The sequence below is a fragment of the Tachysurus fulvidraco genome, chromosome 9 (assembly GCF_022655615.1).
Source record: "Tachysurus fulvidraco isolate hzauxx_2018 chromosome 9, HZAU_PFXX_2.0, whole genome shotgun sequence".
In the NCBI taxonomy this organism is placed as follows: domain Eukaryota; kingdom Metazoa; phylum Chordata; class Actinopteri; order Siluriformes; family Bagridae; genus Tachysurus; species Tachysurus fulvidraco.
Window position 1 is genome coordinate 9,208,748 of NC_062526.1, and position 26,467 is coordinate 9,235,214.

Genomic DNA, 26,467 nt, shown 5'->3' on the forward strand with positions numbered 1-26,467 from the left:
ATTTGAATCATATCTTTATCCTGTTTAACCTAAGGCCTATTTTTGAGTCGCTTGCTTGAAAACAACATGCTCAGTTTAAAATGAGTATATTCGAGTAAGTGAAGATGGAACATAGCAAAAAAATACATAGCAAAAAACGAGTTTTTCTGAGCTTTTATTCTGATTATTTTTCAGGTGAGTGCTCATCCTTATACCATTAGAATCTTCAGAATCTGGTTGTGCTTTTAACATGCAGTGGCCGATTACTTGTGTCAGTTTTGTTGCATGCACAATGTTTACGCATTTTTTTTTTTTGCCTGTTCATTTAGCTGCTTGGTGTTGGAATTGTGTTTTGTTTAGCCAGAAATGGTTTTTGTAGTCTTATAGCTGAGCTTCTGCCTGTGCTTTGGTATAAGCAAAATGATGCAGTAATCAAGGTGAATAGACTAATTGGAACAGATATCTCTTCCAGCTGTAAGTGCTTAACAGATCTCCAGTGCAGTGGTGTGTAGTGTACAAGGATGAAAGCGAGATAAAATCACTATGCCCCAGGAAGAGCAATTAAGGTCAAAAAGTTGTACATAAAACATGGTCAGATTTATAATACCAGTTTACTCAAGGTTATAGTCCTGCATTCACTACTCTTAATAGGATTTAAATACACTTAAATTCATAGTAATTAATTGAATAATTTAACTCTTTTGTTCCGACTTGTGGCGCATTATTTTTGCATTTGTTTCTGCAGACACAGAGACATGCAGTTATGGATGGCATAAGTTTCAAGGCCATTGCTACAGGTATTTCCCTCACAGGCGCACCTGGGATGTAGCAGAGCGTGAATGTCGCCTTCTGGGTGGTCACCTTACTAGTATTCTGTCCCATGAAGAACAGCAGTATATCAACCGTAAGTAAAATTGATCAGTATTGCCCATATGTAATACTACTAGTGATATAAAGATTAAGAATAATCAATTGAAAATGATAAATAAGGAATATGCATCCAATACAACTAAGACAATTTTATATCTCTATGTTTTTTAATATATTTATATTTCCACTTTATCTAAGTTTATTAAAAAAAAAAAACACATAATTTTAGTACTGCAGGATTTTGAATGCCCAGACAGAAGGAATTGTGGGATCATCTTCATCTACATACTTAGGAAGGAATTGTTTGACTACATAGTCATGAAAGAACATTCTGATTACTAAAGAGAAGATGTGGGGTATAGATAGTTTACGTCTGAGAAACAGGAAGTGAGCTATGTAGGCTAATAAAAATTTCCCTTATTTTCAAAGACTAAAAATACCTAATATGGCAAAAGAATTAACCAACTTGTGCTCTTTTTTCCTGGCAGGCCTTGGCCATGACTACCAGTGGATCGGACTGAATGATAAGATGTTTGAAAGTGATTTCCGGTGGACAGATGCCCATATTTTGGTAAGGGAGTTAACTGTATTTATGGATTCATCTGGCCAGAAGGCATACAGTATATAGTAAATCAAAAACAATCCTGATAAACAAAATAATTATTTTTGGACCATTTCCTCTGGAGATTCTAGATAATCAGTTCTAAATATACACTAGTTCTCATGATAATTGAGAACTTTTATTTTGGGAAAGATTCCAGTTTCTTAAATTTAAATAGCATTTTTAAACTGTGTTTGCACAGTTATAGGTGAGAGGAAGAGGTTGTAAAGTCCACCTCTATTGCTTTCAGTGGTATTCTTGCAGTGGACAGGAAAGTGGCTAATTACAGGTTAGGGTCGTTTGGTGCTGATTGGACTTCACTTCACTTCAAAGATACAGCATGTATGGGGGGGGGGTAGCCTTGGGGGTAGGAGATAAGGAGCTTTCTCATCGCTAGAAACATTCCCTCCCAGCTGTGAGATTAAAATAAACTTGTAAATGAAGCAGGCGGCGTAAGCTGACAGGTGTGGACAGGTACCACCTTTCCTGAGGAAATATAGAGGAACCAGCCATACAGATGGGCAGCACCTGGGACTAACTAAGTGAAGGACACAGCCCAGGGGCACTGTAAATGTGTGTTGTGATGGGGTGTATGTGCTTATTTGTCTGTTCTTACATGCATATTTTTGTGAGTGGTCCTCATGTATGATGCACTTTGATACTTGTAGGTACATGATAGAAGAAAGGGAAGTGAATAGGCTATGTGATTATTTGTGTAAATTGGAATACCATTAAGCTTGTTCTAGAGGTTTGACAGTGGCATTACTAAATGTCTGCAGGAAGCAGTGGGTAGCCTGAGGATTTGGTATAGGGTGATAACAGGACACATGGCAAATCGGTCCAACCTGCGTTGAAATCTAGAGTGTTGCTGAAGGATGGCAGACATGAGAAATGCTCACACAGATGGAGCTCATTCAATATGGTTCAGCTGAAATACACTAAAGTAAAGCATTGCTCAAGTGCTCAGCCAAAGCCATTATAGTATTTACATAGTGTTTGTTATTGTTGCATAAAAGCATTTAAAAGTTTGTGTGAATATGAAGACATACGATACTGTTGACTGACAAGCATAGGCTTTAAGATTCCATTTTAAATATTTTTTTCAGAAACATGCATGACAGTGTAACTATAAGGCATTCATTGCATAGCTATCCTGAAAACTCTTTTCTCACTGATTTCATTGATTCCAGTCAAGTGATCCATAGTCAATCTCATCATTCTTAGACAGTGAGAATTTTAGTGGAGTAATGAGAAAAAAGAAAGCTGTCCCAGGAAATACCACATGATCCTACTCATCATCTTGTAGCTTGCATCTTTGTGTGTGGTTTTGGTCAGTTAAGAATCCACATTAACTCTGCTGGATCTTGGAAAAAAAACAAAACAGGATTTCTCTTTTGAGTTTCCCATAAAATCGGGGTTGATTATACAGTGAGGAGGTACACAGCACCCCCACGTGGACACTTTGCATAGTTTGTATAGCTGCCTTTGCTAAAAAGCATTGTCTTATAGAAAACTAATCTGGTTCCTGTTTTCTATTTTATATTAATTGAATCATTCTCATTGACATTTGATGAAAGCTTGGTGGGCCCTCATAAAGTTTGTGCAATATAGGATCTTAAATAACCTTTGCATGTGCCCTATAATTTGCATTAGGCATATTTATACTGCCACTATGCTTTAATTATCTTTGGCAGTATTGTGTCTGAAATACTGCAAATCTTCTGAAATTCCAATTGTGTGATTGTTTTACTGCAATTGCACGTTGGTTCTCATCTGTGTTGTTACAGGAAGACAGCTCCACCAAGTGGTCTTTGTTGTGTATTACTACCACAGGGTTTATAGCCCTATTGTTTGTGCCCCAAAAGGTTTATATCAGTCATTCATAACCTTCTAGCTAATACTCTTGTGTCAGCTAATGAACCATAAGAGATGAATAAGTCAGCATGGGGTCGAAATGTATTACTACATAATTCAAATGATGCAAGAATATAACGGTTCTTGACTGCTTTAATGATAATCATTTTACTCTCCATGGTGTTTTCAGAACAGTACACTTGACTTGTTCCTTAATATGGGATGATGGGACGCAAATGAAGCTTTTTAATATGATAAATGTGTTTTCATTGCATTAGCAAGCTCAAGTAGCGCTATTTGCTGTGGGAAAAGGGGAGGCATTTATTGTTGCCGTGTAAGCATTATAGTAGGAAAACATCAGTGTATCACAATTTTTCTTCCTTTTTTTTTCACAAGAGCACAGCACAGTGTCAACATTACTTTTAGTCAATAAATGTAATAATTAAATGTAAATCATTTCAAGAACTCACACCAATTATGATATTTAGATACATAATACTACTACTCTTTTTCTTTTTCCTTTTTTTGCAGCAATATGAGAACTGGAGACCCAACCAGCCAGATAGTTTCTTCTCTTCTGGAGAAGACTGTGTGGTAATGATCTGGCATGAAGACGGTCAGTGGAATGATGTCCCATGTAACTACCACCTCACCTTTACCTGCAAGAAAGGCACAGGTGAGGATTGTGCCATCATGTTATAGAATTTCATTACGAGTAGAATTTATCTAACACTACATTTTACTTTTAAACACCACATAAACAGATTAGTGCCAAAGTTTGTGTGCTCTTTCTCCTTTTTTTATTATTCCAAATGACTTCCAGTGCCATGCCACATTATCTGGTATTTTTGCAATCTCTTGATTTTGACTCATGGTTTGGATTAAAATCTCTTTACAAGATGCAACCAAATTCTTGTAATAATGGGGTGTGATAACTTTAGCGCTCAACTGTTTATTGTATGTTTCCATTTAGAAAAACAGTGAAATCAAAGAAAAAGTGTTGCATATATATTGCAGAGCCATACAAGGTTTTAGACACTTATAATCATTGTCTTCATGGTGCATATTTCTTTTATCATATTTAAATAATAAACTGTTATTTACACTTCTATTTATTCTTGTACACGACTCTGATTAGTGCTGCATATTCCCTTGCAGGCTGAGATAAATCAGGCAGCATTGTAAATGGTGTTTTTCTCCATCCTGTTTTTCCTGTAGTGTCATGCAGTCAGCCACCTGTGGTGAAACACGCTCGTACCTTCGGGCAGATGCGGCCTAGCTATGAAATCAACTCGCTAGTGAGATACCAGTGTATGGACGGCTTCATCCAGAGGCACCTTCCCACCATTCGCTGCCAAAGAGATGGCTCTTGGGACCTGCCCAAAATTTCTTGCATGAATCGTAAGTCTTCTTGTATATCGTGCCTTTATAGAAAGGCTCATCTCTTTTGCCCTTGGAGATGAATACATATAGACAGGAGATCACTGATCATTGAAGATGATGCCATTCGGGGATTGAAAGAGATTAAAAATAATTCAAAATATATGCATCGTCTATAAAATAAATAATGCTGGCTTTTTGAATTAATCCTTTTTTCCCTCTTGCCACATGCCAGTTATGCCCTCCGGCTAGTCACATCTCCCTGAATCACATGAAAGATCTCTCCAAAGACAGCCTCCAAACTCACTAAGCAACACATGCTTAGTGAGAGACTCGAGATTTTATACAGTCCTATACCTCCTTAGACTGTGCATATGAATAAATAAGAATGAATAAACACAAGAAGAAAAAATAAGAATAATATACAATTGTCTTACATGTTATATGTCGGAACAGTAGAATATGATATGCAAATATGTTACAGGTATTACCAGTACAGAATTTGCAAACAATATGGAATGGAAAGTGATATATTAAATATCCAGGCATGTTATTATACACGTAGTAATACTAAAAGTGATGTGTGCAAAATGTCAATGGAGTTACACAGTCTTTACAGACTCCTAAATGGTATTGATCTCTAACGTTAGACATACGTATGTAGCATCCTGCACATGCTCAGTCAGAAGGCAGTGGAACACACACTCTTTCCCATATTCATGAGCTCATAGATGATCACAATTGGCTTGTATCACTCTGACTGACAGGGGAGAGATAGTATGCTATCCCTCACACCCTGAACGCATGACAAATTTTGCTCCCTGGCCATAGATAGCCATGACATTTTCAGGATCTGAGCTTGCAATCTCCCGATAATAGGGTGAAGGCTTTTCTGTTGTGCCATTCACAAGTTAAAATGTGCTCTTTTAAATGGACCCCTGAGGGGGCTTGTTGGCATGATTTATTGTCAATATAAGTAAGATATAATCACCATAAGCTTATTTTCTTAGTAGCATTATTGATGTGAATTTTTGAACAGCATTTTCCTTGCACATCACATTCTGTGCTAAACATTATAAGAGTTATAAGAGCTGTAAATATGCAACCGAACAGTGGAAACTGAAATTCTGTGTCGTGTTCCACACAATGATGCCAATAGTGATCTTATTAACCTGCTTTTTTTTTTTTTTTTTTTTCCTTCAGAAGTGTGATCTAAAATGTTCCCTTATTTCTTTTCCAGCCTCCAACTTCCAAAGAAGATACAGCCAGAGGTATCAGCCCATCAGAATTTATGGCAGTCATCGGAAAAGGTCTGCAGAGGAGCCTGCCAGTTCTCCCAAGAAACACCATCACCATGCCTTCAAGAACAACAGAACCAAATAATAGGCCTTCCTACTTTGATACTATAGTCTCAATGACTCTGATTTCTTTTTTAACAACACTCAAAGGACATCTGACAGAAACTTAGATATATGTGAGGAAATAGGGAATGGACACAAATGGAAAAAGATGAACATCTTGAGTTCTAGATACTGGAATCAACACAGTGATTTTCCAGTCTTTAGGACTAAAGGAAAGGATTCCTCAAATAATTTCAGTTGGCCACTGAAAAAAAGGACTGTCACTCTTTCTGCCGGATCACTGACTGATCCTTGCTAGTCGATTTATATGTTAGTGAACCTTTTTTTTTTTACTTCAGATCACAAAATGCCTTCTTTGCGCAGTATATACTAATGTAACTTTGCAACACTACAAACTCCTGGAGATGGTAGACAGTCAGCAGCATGTAAAGGACTATGAGCCAGAAAATACCCCAGCACATATCTTTTTACTGGATGTTTTCATTTGGATGCTGTATATCAAAGTCCTTTCAACCGGGGATTCCACAAATTCTGAAGAACATGCGCTACAAAAAAGCACAACATATGGGAGATGAGACATCCAAAAGACTGAAGGAGGAAAAAGAGACAAAGACAACCAATAATTGCTCAGTATTCTGTAAAGAAAATGTGGAGTGACCTTTGATGAATGATCCACAAGGAATTTATAATCACCTCACAAGTACAGTTAGGTGCCTAGATCACATAGCAAGTGAAAACTCGGTCTGAAATCATATTATATAAGTCATTGGGTCTTCCAGCATTTACAGCAGATACATCACATTTAATTTCTAAATTCCCAATTCCTCAATTTTCATCCATACCTTCAGCTTTTATGTTGTCTTTGGTAAAATGTCAAACTACTTTTAAGAGAATGTACTTTGTGAATTGCTCAGCAAGACTTGAACCACATGCTTTTGAACAGCATACAGGTCATTTATTTTCCAAGCTGCTCCTAATCTTCTCGTGGTTGTAGCTAATATGCAACACACTGGAGATGTAATATGACCTGCATGCACAAATGCATTATGTTAGAGCCCAGCAAATCCATGTGGTGTCACTTGTGATTGTTAAGGATATTTTCTATTTAAACACAGAGAACAGAACATAATATGACATTTGGGGTGTTTCAATGGGCCTAAAGACCAAAATCTATCAGTCAAACTTTTCTACATGGAACGTCTCAACACATCTCAACAATAATTGATAAATGCCATCCATTTGTTCATCCCAAGCATTGTTTTTAAATGCATTTTTGTTGTTTTTCCAGTTGTGTTTTATCCAAAAGTGCACATATCTTTTTATATTTAAGTATAACATGTTTATTGTATAATGTGAATGTCTGGGTTGTGTGTGTAAAAAAAAAACAACGATTTGCAAGGAAACTTTTTACTTTTTAAACTTGCAGTGTCACCAAAGAGACAAAATCTATTCCATCCTAGTGTGTCATTTTTGTGTCATAACCTCTATACGGTTTGAAGCAAAAATTATTATAAAAAATATTATATGCGTCTGCACATGATACTATTATACGATACTATAATTATAGTAAATAACAGATCGTTTCAGTGTCATAATGCACAAAAGTAGTGATACATTTTGACCAGAAGATGGAGTGATTATTTTAGCCTACAACAAGTACTCAAATTCTGAACCATTATTCATTTAGAACTTCCAAATATTAATTTTTCTGTACCTTTTATCATAAGACACTATATGACCAATGGTATATGGACACTTGACACTCACATCCATATGTGGTTCTTCTCCAAACATTTGCCACAAAGTTTAAACACACAAGTAAAGAATGCATACTGTATGAATGTTGAATCATTAAGAATGACCCTTTATCTTGGACCTAAGGGGCAAAAACATAATCAAGCATGACAATAATATGTGTGTTGCCTGACATCTGGCCTTGTTAATGCTTTTGGGGCTGAATGAGATAATCCCCACTGCCATGGTCCGATATCTAGTGAAAAGCCTTTACAGAAGGTGTGGAGATTATTATAACTGCAAAATGAGGGAATATATTAATAATGGGGTGTTTAACAAGCACATAAGCACATAAGCCCACAAACCTTTGGCAGTAAAGTGTAACCTTCATTAGTACATGCACATGGTTCCATAATAAAAGGCAGGGTTTTTTTTTTAAATAAAAATGTCAACTGCATATGTGGTTCCATAAAAAAAGGCAGGTCATTTTTTTTTAAATAAAAATTCAACCAAAAGTCAACCAATAAATAACCAACCAAGTCAGGCACATAAATGAGTATAAAATGAGTGAAATCACTATATTTTGTCTTTCCTGTAGACCACATATGCCTCAGAAGCTTGACTGACAATAGAAGGTTGATCTATGTCCAAAAAAAGGCCTAGCTCTATATCACAGCTTATGTTAGTAAAATGCTTTGTCAGCTGTCAAAACAAGGGCCGTAAAAGATGGACTGATTCAGTAGGGACAAGTTTCCCCACTGGACCACCACATGGAATAAGGCACAAAACTGAGATACCTGATGTCTCAAACCATAACTTTAAACACCACTGAAGATAAACTGCGGACTGAAACGCAGTCAATCTTCCCTTTAATGACTGCAAGACCAGGAACATAAGCCCCAGAAGGAGCCTGGTGGCTGTTTGTTTTCTGTCCACTTTCTAAGGGTCAGGCTGAAAACAGAAGGAAAAGGCTACTATGATATATGCCTAGTCAACAAATCTGACAGCAGGAACGACTCTTGGGAATATGAAGCAGGAAAGGGAGCAACCACTGCATGACTGGGGAGCAGAGAGCTGAGGAGAATGTGGCAGTAAAGGATTTATTTCTTTATTTTTTTAAAGTCTCCTTGGAAGACAGATGAAAACATATTGAAGCACGTTCCGCACGCATATGCAAACTTTGAAGTACATGAGTCTTAAAACTGATCATTTTTAATGAATCATAAGGGGCTACAGTACATTAGGTTTTGACACTAGCAGCAAACCCTATACCAGGATGAGACAAAAATATATTTTTACATTTTCAGAATAACAGTTGCCAATTCAGTTCACAGCCAACCCCTTAAACGAATATATTGAGTTTGTTCATAAAAAGCAATACACGTGCATCAATTTAATAATAAAACTAACCTAAAATTGGTGGGGATGACGATGACGCTCTGTTTTTATCATGCTGGATGTTGACATACTAATAAAGTGCAGCGATCACCTGATAGTCCCTCATGCAGGTGGTTCGAAAGTTAAAAATAGAACAAATGCTCTTGATTGGTAAACCAAATTCAAATGTGATGATTGAATTACTAATGATAATGTTGTTACGGCTCCACTAAATAACAGGCATTGTGGGGTGTTCGCGATCAGCTCTACCGATTGGCATTAAATATGCTCCACGGCCAGTCACAGGCTCCCTCCTTTCTTGGGGCCCCAGCATTACTGTTTAAATGTGGTCCTGCCTACATACATACACAGCTAAACACATAAATCTTAAAAAATAGCAGGTATATTTACATTTTTTTCAGTAATATGTTAATTTTTAGAGAATATCACTAGTCACAACAGTAATTTACTCTAGATTCTGCTGCTGTACCAAGCATCTTGTGATCGATACATGAAATAAATTGTCTAATGCTGCTAATGTAAATATGATTATCCTGTTGTAATTCTTGGGATTTCTTCTTCTTTTTCATTAAAACAAAATCGTATAGTCATAAACCATAGCTCATAAACAGTAAGTTCTATGAACATTTTTTTTTCACTGATTCATAGAACCATTGATGTTATTGCTAAACTGAATAGTATGCTAAACCGTACCTATGCCTCCTAATTCTAGGACTTTTGGTCTCTCCACAAGTTTGGTGTTCTTAATAACCTTTTAGTGTAAAAAAAAAAGAAGAAAGCAAGCTCTGAGGCCAAAATTTATTTCATTATGCAAGTTCTTTAATTTCACTTTTTGTTTAGTTATTTTCCGAATCCATAACCAAGCTTTACTAAAAACCAGAATGAATAGATCACTGTACAAAACACCACTTAAAAGTTAAGAGCACTTTATCACTCATTTCTTTCAGCAACAGTAACACAGGATTAACAAGAGCAGGCGAGCCTAGATTTGCCAGACCGCCATCAGCTTCATAGCATTTACCACACAATTGTCAACAGCATTTCAGCAATGGTTAGTGTCTAATTAATGTCATTTATGTATGTAATGGGTCTCTAACGTGCCACTAGTATTTCATTCCAATCAATTCCAATCAAATTCATAGACGTCCCGCCCCTTACCCGTTATGTACAGAAATCTATCTCCCCGGACAAATCATACTCCTCCGCACATGCACACACATCACAGTTTAATACAACTGTTCATCCATTGATTTTACACTCAGCTAGTACCATGATCATACATGGAAGTGTTAAAAAAAACCTTACATTTATTAGCACAAATTGTGAATTAGTTGGAAGTATTGAATTATCTTTCCCATTGGAATTACATATGAAAGCCATAAAAATACTTCTCTGTGTTCAAAATTAATATTACCTTCAATATCAAAGCTGTCTTTGTCTTGTTGAGTCCATCAGGGTATGTGCCATGGGACTTGTAAGTAGCAATTTGCTGATAAATAACAGAATCGATGTAAATGAAAGAAATCTGACAATGATAAGTCTAATGATAAGTCTAGTCAGCAAACCCATTATTTCAGTTAACTGACAATTAACATGCTGCTTTTGTGATTTTAAAATGATTTATTGCAAAATATGACTGTTAAGCTATGTAAATAAATTTTACTAATAGTATAACACAAGTAGCTCTTGGTCACCTTAATTTTGGCAAAGTAGCTCTAAGTTATAAAAATGCCGGAGACCCCTGGGCTCAAACATAGTACTTTAAGTCAATGAGATTTAATTTAGAGATTTGGTCAATGTTTTGTTTTTCAAAAGAGGAGCTGTTGCAGAAAATGTGCCATTTTTATGTTTCATGCATCATTTCAAGTGACACTGCAAATAAATCACAGAAGGCTTTTCCTCAGAGCCTGGGAATGTAGAGCATAGATTTAAACTAGAGTAACATGCAAATATGTTATTTTTTGAGGTCATTCTACATATGGTTTGTATTAGGTGAAAAAGTGTCAGAAAAAAATTTAAGCAGTGCAAATAAGAGTAGTTCTGTCAGGACCACTTTGTCACAAGGGAATTATTAGATGATATGCATACAGTTAGTGTTGGCGGTATGGTTCTGTTCTGGGCAAGAATCCACGCGCCCTTCCATGCGCATGCATGGACAGAGCGTGGAAAACAGCTAGAAAATAGAATAGACCCCCGTATAACAGAACCACTAGCATGCATAGTATTGATATGCATTTTTGGAAAGTAATAAATGAATGGATAGATACTGTAGATAATTAAATAATTAGAGAGAGGGAGAGAGAGAGAGAAATATGTGGAGATTTAAGATGTAAACTGGTACAGCAAACACCGGCATGGTGGAGTCGGGGCTGGAGGAGGGAGTTTAGATTGCGGCAGCAGTGAAGTGCTAGGACGGCTCTATGAATGGGAATTTAAATGGTTGGGTAATATGGATGTCGTAACCGGATTGGCGCGCGTTGTGGACAGCTGTTATATGTTATATGAACAGCTGATGCACGCTTGACGACGTGGTCTGCCAGAACTAATGTGATGCTTGATAATTGACCAAAATTGGAAGGGAAAAAAAAAAAACGTTTTAACAGACTGTAGTAATGCAAGGTGTATAAAAGCTTTTTGATAAGAATATACAGAGGAGTGTATTTTTAGGTATAAAACCATGTAGTTTTTACCTGAATTTGTGTTGTTCAGGAGAAAGAGTAAAACTCAGCAATCTAGTAGAATCTAGCAATTTAGATTATAGTCTGAAAAGATGTCTGTCCTTTGAAACTCCATTATCAAGTTGTATCTTGATAATGGAATTTCGATGCATAAACGGTCTCCCAGTACTGATGTGCTGGAAAGGAATGTGCAACTGATTGTCTTACTCATGGTAATCCTTGTTCTGTATATTTAAGTATAAATAAAACTTACACTTGTGTCTTCAAACAATTCCTCTCTTCTGCTCTAAAGGAAGATGTCATTAAATATTGCTGGTCATAACATTTTCATACCAAAACAGACCATTCCATATGCACCAGTACATCCTATCCCAAGGTTTAGAAAGCCATTTTTACATGCTTTAGTTCACAGTGTAGGTTCTCTACCCATTATAAAGTCTAGAAACCAATAGTTGTTAACACTAATGTACAGCAACCTATTTCCCTGAGGTTATTCCACTACTTAAGATCACAGCACATGTTTACATTGGGCTTTCTAAACTAGCACAGTTTGAACAAGGAGGGAACTTGACTTAGTGTATTCTAAAGCTTTGACCTCTTTGAAGATCCATCATCAGATTGATGCCCAATAGTTACAAAGTCAATGCTTTGTAAATATTGCCTCAATGGGAAAAGGATAAAGATGGTTTGGAAAGAAGGCATCATGTCCATTAAAGAAGGCATCATGTCTGAGAGTGTTGCTGTCGCATGAAATGTGCTGCACATTGTTAACAGTAACTATGAAAGGTTACAAAAGGCTTGTGGTTTGGCTAAAGAACCTTTGCTTGTCTACTATTCTTGCATTTGATAAAAGGGCAAAGCTCAGAACTCAAAAGATTTCTGGACCATACACAGTACATAGGAAACTGAGATACTTCAACTGTTATTTGCATTCCTGATCGAAAGTAGCAGACTCACATTTGTCACATCAACATGTTAAAGACTTATCATGTTTATTACCTTAAACAGCTAAAACAGTTGCATCTTCTCCAGTTGGGGTGATCACTGAAGTAACTTACCCTAAGGTGGCTAAAGGGTCAGATGAAGCAAATGAATATACCTCAGCCTTGTGCTAGATTGTCACACTCTGACTTGCTAACTGACTTCTTATCCTAATGGTCATTTCCTTAGTCAAAGGAAGAAAAGTAGAAGAGTTCTGGTTTGTTGCATGGTTTCCCTTACTTACAGTATATGGTGATGTTCCCTCTCAAACAAATCTTCTATAGCTAATAGATGATATAGCCACTGAAACAAAAAACATGTCAAGCTAATATGGCAAAAAGAGTTGCTAAGAAGAAAATGATTGTCTACTTGTTGGAACATGGCTTAGCTTAAGTTCTTGGCATTTACTTGTCCCAAATCTAATTCCTCATATGGGTTCTGTACTGCCTAATGATGAATGCATTTACAGTTTCTGATTGCTTCCCTTAGCCAAGAATAGTTGATTAACACTGATAATTTTGGCTCTTCACAGTTAGTTCCTAATCTGGACTTCCATAAGGGCTATTAGCCAAAGTCCATTGCCAAAGTCCCTGTGCTTCAGAGATTTTAACATTTGTTACACCAGATAATTTCCTGCAATATACAGTAATGCCATTTGGCTTGAAAAATATTCCATCTACGATTGATCAGCATTGTTTTGGCAGATGTAACTAATTACAGTTATTGCCTTGATGACTTTTTGTGGTTTATTCTTTGGATTGGCCCAGTCATCTGGTGTCCTTATGCCAAGTCTTTCAGGGAAAGTTAATGCTGCAATAACAATATCTTCCTAAATAAGTAGGGCAAGGGCAGGGGTGTCTTGTGAAAGATTACTTTAGGTCCTGGTCACTAAGAGCTTCCAAATTCCTTCCACCAGGTGTGAGATGCAACAGTTCTTTGTGATGGTGGTGACACAGTTCTGCCAGCATGCATTTGATAGTGTCAAGTGTTTGGTGCACTCCTGCACTTGCATCCCATTCTTTCTGAGACCTTTTAGGGATCCTACAGTAGATACCCTTGGTGGAGGGGCTTTTTAGTATTTTATTTCTCCTGCAAGTTTAATAAACATAAGCTAAAATACTTCACAGTTGATAAAGTTGATAAGGAGGATTTAGCCCTGTTGTTGCTCTTGCATTTTAAATTTATGTTATTTATCATAACCCTCTAGTGTTTTTATTTTACTTGTTTAACCAGAACCAGAGACTTATGAGATGGTCCATCATTGTGCAGAAAGAGAAATCTTGCACAAAAAGGATTCCGAAAATGTAATCTCTGACACTTGGGCCTTATAAGTGAGATATAGCAAAAGGAAGTGTTATCTTGACAGTAAGGTAGGAGGATGAATCCACATTAGGGTGAAGAAATAGTTCTATGTTTTCTCCTCTGGTGCCATCTAGTTCTCTCCCTAGAGGACCACCTGCACCAGTGCTTGTCCTACAACTTGCCACTTGTAAAAGCTGCTTTACACCATGCGTTCAGAGTGAATTGTACATCTTAAAAAAAATGCAATAAGCATACTCTAGTTTCAAAATCTCTTCATTCCGCACCAATCAGCCTAATATTACAAGGCCCATAAAATAATTTACCACCACTATTCTACCTAAATGAGAACTACAACAATATTTGTAGTTTATTTTCATATTTATGTGTGGAAAAATATTCTAAAAAGATGTAACCATTGAAAATGCGTGGGGTTAAGTTGAAATAACTATTTATCAGGAACCGAAGGTTTAATTGAGCGAAATTGTATGTGCTGCATCAGACTGTTAACAAGTGATTGCTTCAAACAAGGCTACCTTTAGGCAATATGATTTAAGAATTGGATCATCAGTGTCTGTTGGTTTGGCCCTTTGGGTTTAGGCATTGAACATCTGGAATTCATCAAAAGTGTTTCACTAGTATCTAGTACTTTTAGGAAATAAAAGGAAAAAAAATCTTGGCCTTCATATAATTGAAGTCACTATGAGGTTTTTTTTTTTTTTTTTACTCCAAAACCATAGAATCTCTAACAGCCCTTCAGGGTTCAGTACATCCAGGGATCAGATCAAAAAGATAAGGAACCTTAGCTCCATCTATGAGTCAGAAGAGGGCTTTCATCCTTTAATAGTTAACACAAGGGAGCAGAAGCATAAAATCTTTTCTCTCTCAAACTGATACGGTTGATCTTATGCTCAGGTTCATTTTTATACTGTATTGTCTGCCCTTTTATAAAACATGCTGTGTTAAATGTAAACGATTGTTTAAAATGATTTACTCTGCTGTTGCAGAGTCACTATGTCACTATACAGTACACAGACACTCATGATATGCTATATATAATAATTGCATGTAAGTTAAATAGTGTGCATCATTTTTTATTATTTATGTATTCCAGAGCTGTTCAGGAGCAATATATATAAAACCTCACTCTACTAATGGAAAACAATCAATTTTAAGACCATTTCAATGTTTGTTAGATTTTATTTTCCATTTGGAACTTGATGTAAAAACAATACACTGCATTTTAGTTAAAAAAAAAAAAGAAGAAGAAGAAGAAGAAGAAGAAGAAGAAGAAGAAGAAGAATGATTTGGGCATAAAAAGAAGCATTGTGTGTGCACTGTACCTTGGTAGTACAAAGAGGAATAATAGTTAGAATTGTCTTCCCAATCACATAAACAATCTCTGTCTACAGAGTTACACATTATGGCATCTGCTTTCAGGCATTGTAGCTTAGTTCATAAATATATGAAAAATTGGTGTTTTGAAATAAACCCAACTGATGACATAATGTTTAGTTTTATTGAGACTCACAATTAAGTGCAAGGCTCAGATTAGTCATTTAAAGTTCAGTCGCTAGTAAGCAACTGGGTTCTGTTAAAGATTTGGTGTGTCTAAAAAGTCAAATGTAACTGTAATTTGCAACTTTTTGCAACAAACAAAAATGCATTGTGTCTCCAGTAGCCTGTCATTTTTTTTTATTAATTTTTTATTTGTTGCTAGGGAAGAAGATATATTAACTAAACTTTTGTTTTGGCTAACCTTCTGATAAATGTTATCAATTTATCAAAAAAGGCTAGGAACAATGTATTTCAGCACATAACTAAATGAGGACATTGTGAGAAAAATTGTAAAAGGATAAATATTATGACATTATCTATTATAATTAGCTACTAAGCCTGCTAAAATTGAAAAGTACATTTTCAGATAAAAAAGTAGTGGCCAGTGCTCTGACAAGACATGCCAGGTGTGTCAAAAAGGTTCATATTTTTTTTTTACATGTTTGTTTATTTATTTATTTATTTATTTATTTATTTATTTATTTATTTATTTATTTATTTATTTATTTGAAAAGATTACATTCCAGATTTTTTTTACTGAAAAAAGATAACTGAATTGTGCAAGTTGAATATAAAAAAAATAATAATAATATGTAAAAATAAGGTTTTATGATGAATAACTGTACCATATACAATGTGTATTTGGAATGCATAGTACAAAAATTTCAGTATGTACTTTGTACCTAGTTTCAATGTGTGCTCATGATAACTGACATGTTTTAGGAGTCATTGCTTGTGTGTTATAGCTCTTTGTTTGGTATATGATCTTAGGAAAGGAGCAGCAAATTATTGGTTAGCTCTGTAGCAGTAGGCCCCATAGAGCTTGTGCTTCTTTTCGGGAAATCCGATGAAACGGACAGCTGCTTCTGTGGGACTGCACTTCATCCTAGGTTTGGAAATGGGATATCTTACACTACCATCAGCCAACCATCCAGCATCACAACGGTCGTAGCCCTGCAGCTTCCAGGCAGCGTAAATGTGTCCCACCTTCGCAAGTTCAGCTCCATTATCTTCACAGGCCTGCCTCGCCTCAAGGAAGGTCAGTATCTGATCCACAAAGAAGATATCTCCTGAGGACCAGAAGAGTGTATATTATTACAGAATACATATAGAGATTCTTTCTTAATTATGTAAGAAAAAATTGCAATTTTATGACAGCTAGTTATAAAGACTATGACAGCGAAATGACAGTAAGTATGATAGAGAAATAATACTATAACAAGGCTTTGACATTAATGGTTCTCCTATTTGACATTATTTTCTTCATTAGTTAATGTAAAAGATATATGCATTAATAACATAAATAGCATTAGAAATGTATGTACACTGATCCCTCGTTTATCACGGTTAATGGGGACCGGAACCCCTCGCGATAGGTGAAAATCCGTTAAGTAGGATCGGCCCTAAGTTTGACCTTTTCACTGATGGTCATCATCTTCCTCTTTCTCAGGGACTCACTAGAGGAATCTTTCGCAGGGGCACGGCGCTTAGGAGGCATTGTAAGGGCTTACGCGAGACACAGTTGACAGTGTGAATGAGAGTGGCGAGATACAACAAGGGAAGAAGCTGGGAGAGGATGTGATGATGCGCAGCCAATCAGCTCAGATCTCGTGGCAGGAACCAATCATGTGCCTTGTCTGTGTGCCCGTGGGTATGTACAAAGCCTCTGAGAGAGTTTCTCTCTTTGTCTGGCATCCTGGGAAACCATTTTTATTATTATTTTTCGATGAATATCTTTGAAAAATCAGCGATGCACTGAGGCTGCGAAACTTGAACCGCGAAGTGGCGAGGGATTACTGTTTTCAGTTTGAAGGGTTATATTAAGTTAAAATGTATGTGATATGCGAAACTCAAAAGAGAATATATAAATATTAATAAATTAATTTATACAGATCATTGTGGATTTCTTTTACCTCATCGATAAATATTTGTTATTACAGGTTTTGGCTTTTTTTTAATAACACAACAAACAAAAAACTTCCTAGTTTGTTCATGAATGCAGTAAATAATGTTAACCAATGGGATCTGATGTAAAGCGTTATGATTAGCTAAGCAAAGTGTTTTTTTTTTTTTAATATTTGGTACAAATAAAGTTTTAAGAAAACCACTGATTATTAACCACACTCGTTTAACAATTTCAGCTAAAAGTCAATATAAATTTAAAATTTAACACAAAAAGCCTAGACAAAGGCTACTCAGGCTTTAAGCACCATTGTGTTCAGTGGTGTAGCAGAAAACATCAAATAGGCTGTTGGTTTTGTTACGCCGGCCGTAACTCCTGAGTCCAGCAACAACATTGCCCCCGCATGGATGTCTTGGTTTGTTGATGGGGTACTGTACAGATCCATCACTCAACCAGCCAGCGTTGCACCAGTCCATCCCTCCTCTCCAGGCCTGGTAGAGCTGCTGGAAGGATGCCACCACAGCACCCTGCTCCAGGCAGGCTGCCTCAGCATCGTGGAAGTTTAGGTTGTAGCGGCCCAAGCGTGGGGAGTATGGGAATACAACCCCTGTAAAAGAGAGTGATGATTAATACTGACACTCTGTGCCCTTTTTTTAAAACATTAATTTACCACATATAATATTCATATGTTTAGGAAATATGCAAGATCTTTTTATATAGGAAGGCTGTAAACAGCACTCAGTGAAGCCACTGGTGAAGAGCCAGTTGTCTTATTTCTTCTCTGCTTTTTCTGCTTTGGGAAAAACATTTGAGCTTTAATGTAGAAAAAAATTACTTGCAGGCCTGAAGGTCTTTCATTGTTGCCATCTTTATTCCAATGCTATCTACATCCATTTGTGGCAGCCAGTTTTCATTACAGCTTGGGCTCTTATTTGAAGCCATCCTATTCACTGTGCTGATGTCATGTGTACAAGGACAGCCTTTGCCAAGCCAAGAAATAATTTTCATTTGTATACTATACTTTTAAATAACAGGTGAAAAGGGGCAATAAAATTAAATGTCTTTCTGTAAATTGGAGTTTGAATGTTAAACAACAATTTATATGGTAGTAGCTGTTGTTGCTTTTCAGCAGCTCAATGTTCGGGTCCACATGTTTGATTTGGCGTACGTTTTACCCCAGATACCCCTCTTAATGCAACCCTCCCATTTTATCTGGGCTTTACACCGGAATTGAGAGTTCATTTTCACATTTGACAAAAATTTGACAAAATTAATTACCACCCATTCGAAGCTCCATCTCCACTACAACGTCATCCATGCCACTGATGATCTCACACCTATATATGCCATAGTCCTCTGGGACAATGTTGCTAATAATTAGGGTGGCATCATTTTGATCAGCCTCCTGCAAATGAACATGGTCTTGGAAGCGTCCATATGTGAGCTTGTGGAAACCCATTGAAATCAGCACGTCAGTTTCCTCATCAGCACTCTCAAGCTTGGTCCACTTGATCCTGGTTCCGGCATAAACAAAATGTAACCCATCAATAGGGTTCAGGCTGCAGGGCAAACTAACATTTTCACCTGGACTTGCAAAGATCTGAAGGCGATTCTCTGAAAAGACAAAAATATAGATGCTCTCCATGTTTAACCAAAATAGATACATATGACTCGATAATTATCAGGGTTGTTAAATTAACAGATTATGATTTATGTAGATTATTCAATTGAAATGCAAATGCACCAAACTTCTATTTAAATAAATATTCTAACATAATTGTAGCATAAATGTATTTTAGGTGATAGCTGTGGTCTTTATGTGTGCTATACTGTATATCACTGAATATCAATAATGACCTAAATATCAATATCACTTTAGTTTTGACACATTTTTACTGATTTTACCATCTTTCTAACATTTTCTCAATAACATGGAACTTGCGAGGTTATTATTCACAGTCTTCCAATAGCACAACAAAACCATAATTCATAAAACACTCCAGTAAATCTGTCCCACATGTGCTGTCCCACAAGTGAATATTAAAATCAGTGCAAGTTTTTGTCTTCCTTTATGGACCATCTTCTTTTAGTAGCTTTATCTTTTTATCTTTTAAACATTATCCAACTCCCTAAACCATTCATCAAACAAGCAGAACATATCAAGCAGTTAGCTAATATTAATTAATAGCACTTCTGCTACTGGTAAACCAATGAGGCAGTGACTGTACGTTGTCCAAATCCCAATAAACTGGAACTCACTGGATAGTGAGCTGAAGCTGAGGGTATAAAACGGGGAAGTAACTGACATAAATGTCATCTAATGGCTGGGTAGACTTGCTGTTGAGCATGGCAGCAAATTTTCAACTGATATATTTTGATTTGAGTGCCCCACACACACATCTGCATGGAACGGCTTACAATTGTCTGGGAAAAATGTAAATGTTGAAACACTCTAGACATCTAGACTCACCAAGTGTATTTAAATATTACCTATGAAGAAGAGATAATTTACAGGGAATGGCTTACACCATATCTTATATCTCATTAAAAGCAGCCAAGAAGATCAAAATGCTGACTAATGAGGCCTAGGATCTCAATTTAAAAGTAAAGTATTGCTAACAAAGTTACACCATCATGTTCAGATTTTTTTCAAATTGAGATTTTGTGATTTTGTGCTTCAGTTCTGGCTGGTTTCCCATTATTGACTCATATACTGTATAAATTCTGCCCAGCCCTTGACTACAGCTGAGAATCGGTAAGAATACAGACATTCACTGCATCCTGCCATGGTTTTCTCCCTCACAGCTACAAAAGAACACTCAGTGTCTGTAAGAGATTTTAATTAACTGTTTGGCACTGAGTGTGTGCTTTTTCCCCATAGTCTAGAGTTCTCATTTCATCTAGAGTACTCTCACAGAGTAGCTCATTTATACAAGCATGTTTGTTGGCTTAATGTTCAATGAGTAACTATGAAGTAACATTAAATGAAAATAAAATCAAATTAAAGTAGACATGCATTGATAGTGATAAAATACAAGGCGGTGAAGACTTTTACATCCCTACAAAATCACTGCCACACATCATTATACATCTGAGAGTCTGGAACCAGCTGTCTTTTTCTGTTGAGAAAGCGGAAGTGCTGTAAATTTCAGTACAGTAAACATAAGATCATTCAGCATGACAATTTGTTCTGCATCAGTCTGCAGAAGTTGGACATCTGTCTGACTGGCATACTTCTGGCCTTTCGATATACCAAGAGCACTCCTAGGAAACACCCTAAAATTCTTTATATTTTAACTTTAATTTTTATGAATCCACGGGGACTAATTTTGATGGGATGCAGCTGTTGATGCACATGTGTATATTTCAGAATGACACTCCCTTAAAGATGAAGTTTTAGGCACTATTTTGCAAATTTTTTCAAAGCAATCAGCACTCATCCCAGCCTTCATAACCTTTATTTGTGCTCGCATAATTTGGGGTATACTTTAGTGCATTAACATTAGATCACATTGTGAATCAGAGTGTGCATTCACAACCTCAAAAATATTTAATAATAACATAATGTAGATGGCTCTAACCTTGCTAGAAACCACACCCTACTGTATGTGTGGAACCTTTTGTCTAAGGTTAGTATTAATTTTATTCATTGTATTATGGATAATCTAGTCAATACACACACACACACATATATATATATATATATATATATATATATATATATATATATATATATATATATATATATATATATATATATATATATATATATATATATATGAAAACCCAAGATCTCTCTTTTGTGCTCACTCTCTTTTTCTCATGGACACATTCACACACATTCTTACTGATCCATGGTAGTCTAATGACTGCATTATGCCTTTCCTCTCATATAAATCAGGCCTGTCTCAGGCTGTCCGTGAAGGCAATAAGGCACATAATAGCTCTACTCCCTCCTTCCACTCCATTCTTCTCCTTTGCTTGCCAGGCTATAGTCCAGACTCAGTCTGATCCCATTCAGTCTGCTTACTTAACACACCATTACCTCAGAAGGAAAGGGAGAGGCATTTGGGTGTAGTTTAGCAAGGGACAAAAAAATGCTGGAGCTGTTTATCTTGCTCTCTCAGTCTGTCACATAGCCCACACATACTGTAGCATATCTGTGAAGGGATGTGTGGGAAAACATAACATCTGCCAATATCCTTGCTCTGAGACTATACAGACTGAATGGCATACATATAGCTGTGATGTAAGGTGTCCCAGATATTAATGCTGAGTGAGCTAAAGTATATACAGCAGAACTACAAATGATGCACTGACTCCAAACATTGGAAAAATCTTGAAGAACATATCTGCTCCTGCCAATTTAACCACATGCACATTGCATTACATCGACAGCAACCATCCAATTACAATAATCACAATATTGTTATACATAACCATGTAAAGGTCACAATGATTTCCTTTCCAGCTTTTCTTTTTGTTTCTTTCTTAGTGTGCCAGCCCCTTCCCCGCTTCCTAGGACCATTGTTACTGTTATTAGATGCTTCAGAATATTTCGAGTATTGTATTATAGGTGAATACAAACAGAAAATACAGTTTGCATTTTTTTTTAGTTAACAATCATTAATTGCTTTATTCAAGGGACAGCCCAAGAATAACTCAACTTAATAGTCCCCTGAAATCTTACTTCAGTCACGGTATAGTGTTACATGGTGCTAATTAGTGCCACAAGCAATTTTCCACTGTTTAGTTTAATTGCACTAGTAGAACACAGAGTATACAGACACACACACACACACACACACACACACACACACACACACACACACACACACACACACACACACACACACACACACACACACACACACACACACACACACACAAACACTCATTCATTCATCCTCAGAAAAACTGAAATTTGCCATACCTTCTGTATATGCGTTGTTGGCAAGGCTCAGGCAGACTAACACCAAGGAGATTATGTTTAGCATCTTCTTTTCTTTTCCTTTGTCTTTGGGCCTGGCACTAGAGAAGCAATAAAAAAGGAGGCTGCTGGCTCAAACTTAGGTAAACTACCCCGGTCACTGCACAGAAATTTCTGCTTTCTTTGTTAGAGAGATGAGGTGTGGGATATCAGATAGCTAAGGTGCCACTGACAAGTTTGGGGTCCTCAGTGGTTGCAACAAGAGCCTTTTATTTAAAACAGAGGGGCTGGCTAAGATCACTCCGCCTCCCCTTGGAGAAACCAAGGCACTAATCAACCTATTCTTATCACTTACAACTCCTGTACCCTAATTTACACATGTTTTCTGCTTTCTTTCTTGATACATGTCTTAGGATGTATGTACCAATGTGTTATTATTATAATTAAATTAATATATTATACATATATTATAAATATATTAATATAATTATATAATATATAATATCATACATATATTAATATAATTATAATACTATTGTCTATTAATTATTGTATTATGAATAGACAAAGCAACAGTTAAATAGGAGTTAATTTATGTTTTAAATGTGACTTTTTCAACTAACCACTGTAGATTAAAAATCTTGTTTTACATCTTAAAATTAGTAGATATTTTCAGTAAATATGTTGATTTAGATGCAAGGGTGACAATACAATGATATTACTTATAATAACTCAGATAAAAATGTGCAAAAACGCTTCACTGGTAATGAGATTGAGTCAATAATGGAGATGTTACAGCATATTGTACACTTTTTTTTATTACGTAGCTCCCTTGTATGAACTTTATTTAATGTACCCTACAAGACCCATCTTTTTATTTTCATTTCTATCCAACAGTGTCATTTTAAATTGTATTAACTACAAGGCCCTTAGTGGGGTGCACCTCCTTAATAGCTCCCTTCTCAGTAATGAACTCCCGTACACAAAATATCCCCCAATGTAAAGCAAGCTCATGGGGCAGTGTGCCCACTTGACTGAACAAGGTCCTAATATAGGAAGAATCCATTAATCTGTTAAGATAGAGAAGGCATGTTAAGACACAAGGAAGTGTGTGGTCCTTTGGGGATGTTATTTCAGCCGTCTACATAGACAGTGACAGACAAGAAAACTGGACTGGATGCCTGTACACCACAGATGGTTTAATAACCTCTTAGGGCTGTTAAAACAGCTGTCAAAGTCAGTAATTTTAAGAGAGAACCCCAAGCTGTGATGGAACTTCCAGCAGTATAGAGCTCCAGTGTATACAGAGGAAATCCAGCAAAGTTATTACCATACAAATCTAAGCACCAGTGTCCAAGCTCTTACAGTAATCGCCAACTAAGTGGCAAAGACTGACTCACTACATGGAAAAGGTTTATCAGAGGAGTGGAAATCACATTTTGGATGAAATTGCTTGATGCACTGCTGTTATACAACATCTGTTAATCATCATGCTTATAACATGAAGGACGTATTACATTTGGAACTAATGTTTCTTCAGCATTACAGCCAAATACAATATGAGCATCATGGACAAACTTCAGTAATTCCCCATTTTGTTTGTTCATGAGTTGTAAAGTGCAAGGAAATTAAATGGTTTTTCCCTACAGTCATAAGTGGAACAGAAAATAGTCTGAGATTTTAGCTCACAAGTCTTTTTCCATTTACTTAAATCTCTAAGGAGCACTTGAATGATATGTCGGCAAGATAGCAGGCATGCTGCTTAAGAGACAACGCAGTTTAACTCCATAGTTAAAAAAAGCACAATGAACAAAAAAAAAATTTCATCATTATCAATAAACATAAAATGGAAATAACTTGGTTGACTAGATAAAGTAGAGTGTGTCTGTGAAGTTTATGTATCTGTTAAGTATCTGTTAAAATGGGTTATCAGCCTTACTTTAAGTATTATTAATTTTATTTGTAGCAAACATTTATTTAAGCCAAATTAATGGCATGGAATACAGTGTATGCATATACATAGCATTTGACTACAAGCAAATATAAGGGCAATTATTTAATATAAGGGCAATTATTATAATATTATTATTAATATAAGGGCAATTATTTAACATACAACAGATTTTACTAAAACATTTGTATTTTGCTTGTTACACTTAAGTCTAGAATTAGCTAATAAATCTAGTAACCCTGTATAACACTGTATTTCCTTTCACAGAATCATATTTCATTTACTACACCATAGTAAAGTTGTAAAAACCCATTTAAGAAAAAAAAATATATTATCCAACATTCAACTGAAAAAATATCAACCAGGATACATGTAGAACTTAGACAGCCAAATCGCCACCGCTGTATACCTCCCTTGCTAGCAGTTGTAGTAGTTGTAGCTGGACTCCTAAGGACACCCCCAAAAGGTCCCTGAAAACAATTTTGTCAACATTTATATAATTATATAATATATTTATATAAGTCCATTCAGTTTTAGGTTATGATACATGTAGGTGAATATATACAGTACGTAAGCCAATGTGTACACTGATTATTTTGGTTTAAAACATGGCAAGTATTAGAACCACATGGAATGCAAATTAAAATTGTACTGTAAATGGGTAGTCATTGTCCCTCATCACATTGTGTTCATGTAGTACAAAGAAGGCAGAAAGACCCAAAAAAGTGTTCAGTGCAGTTACCATACCAAACTGAGATGTACTCAGTCAGTAAACTTTCTATAGCTCCAGTATAGAATGTTTTCAGGATCAGGGCAGACATCAAGGAGAACCATGTACGTTTTTAGCATTATTTAGGCTACAAGCGATTACCAAGCCTCTTAACATGAGTAATTTAATTGTTTGGTCATATTGGCTTAAAATATAAAAAAGTTCATTTATGATTCTGTAGGGAATGGCCAAAATATGGATGTGTAATAAAAGTCCGGAAGTTGCTTCACCCAGGCCCTTCCCAAACCAGGCACTGGTAGAGCCAGGCATCTGGAATATAAAGTACATTAACATCTGGATATTAGTTTTCAGCTCATGGCTGAAAGTGCTGCTTCTCATCTTTTGGCAGACTGGTAAAGATCTCTGTTGTTTTTCACCACCAAAAAGCTTGAGCCAGAGCCAGTCAGCTAAAAAACTTACATAACCAGCTCAAGGGCTTAAACTGTTTTACGTGCTATTACGTGTGGATACACAATACATACAGTACAAGTAGTCATTGCAGACAGGGCTTGAGCCCAACCCAATGCTGATATAATGTTGAATTATGTTGTGTCAGCAGTTTAATGAGAAAAGTGGGTGTTTATCTATCTAGCAGTGGAATATTGATGATGGATAAATGATAAAATAGTACACATCATGTTATAAATTTGACATTTGTGGGTTTGGTTATGTGTTTCTAACTGATCTTACAGAGCTTTGAAAGGCAAAGAGGCTCTATTTATAATCTCAAATGACATGCCACAATTAAAATATATAAAAGTTACATAAGTTCTTCATCATGAGAAGACAGAAGGGATCTTTTCTTTGAACTTTTTTGTTGGCTTTCAAACACTGTTGCCTTCATCTAGGAGTGGAACCACAATGAGACTGTCTCTCTGGACTCACACATGGTATGAAGACTAGCCCATGAACATGGATTCATTTTGTTTTCCATATTTAAAGATGAAATACAATATTTTCCCATCTATTTTCCACTTACTGTAGCTGTTATTCAAGGCATTTGGCACAATATTCTGAAATATAGCTGGGAGCAGCCACATTGATGTCAGGTCCTTGTCAATCTCTGGTAGTCTAAAAAACACAGTTGCAATAAACACAGTTTATTCAATCTAAACAACCCGAAAAACCTTTAACCAAAAACATGTTCCTTGCTATGGTCCATAATCTAGAGACATGTACCAAATTGTAGTGTGTACCAGATCTGTAGGTGATGACAAGAACA

At 36.2% G+C, this 26,467-nt stretch overlaps 2 protein-coding genes across 2 annotated transcripts in view; one reads left to right on the plus strand and one right to left on the minus strand.

The window, feature by feature from the left end:
• The window catches only part of vcana (versican a), a 28,740-nt gene extending 21,241 nt beyond the window's left edge, over positions 1–7,499 (plus strand). The window contains exons 11-15 of the mRNA XM_027138575.2: positions 725–883; positions 1,338–1,420; positions 3,836–3,980; positions 4,523–4,705; positions 5,925–7,499. Coding sequence (XP_026994376.2) covers positions 725–883; positions 1,338–1,420; positions 3,836–3,980; positions 4,523–4,705; positions 5,925–6,067 — 713 coding nt within the window. The 3' untranslated portion in view covers positions 6,068–7,499. The remainder of the gene's footprint in view (positions 1–724; positions 884–1,337; positions 1,421–3,835; positions 3,981–4,522; positions 4,706–5,924) is intronic.
• Positions 7,500–15,315: 7,816 nt separating this feature from the next.
• hapln1a (hyaluronan and proteoglycan link protein 1a) lies at positions 15,316–22,779 on the minus strand. Its single transcript, XM_027138276.2, has 4 exons — positions 22,529–22,779; positions 18,874–19,209; positions 17,903–18,202; positions 15,316–16,762 (listed from the first exon to the last, which is right to left on the minus strand). Exons 1-4 carry the CDS (start codon positions 22,590–22,592, stop codon positions 16,479–16,481), a joined length of 984 nt encoding a protein of 327 aa, XP_026994077.2. The 5' UTR covers positions 22,593–22,779; the 3' UTR covers positions 15,316–16,478.
• Between the last annotated feature and the right edge of the window lie 3,688 nt (positions 22,780–26,467).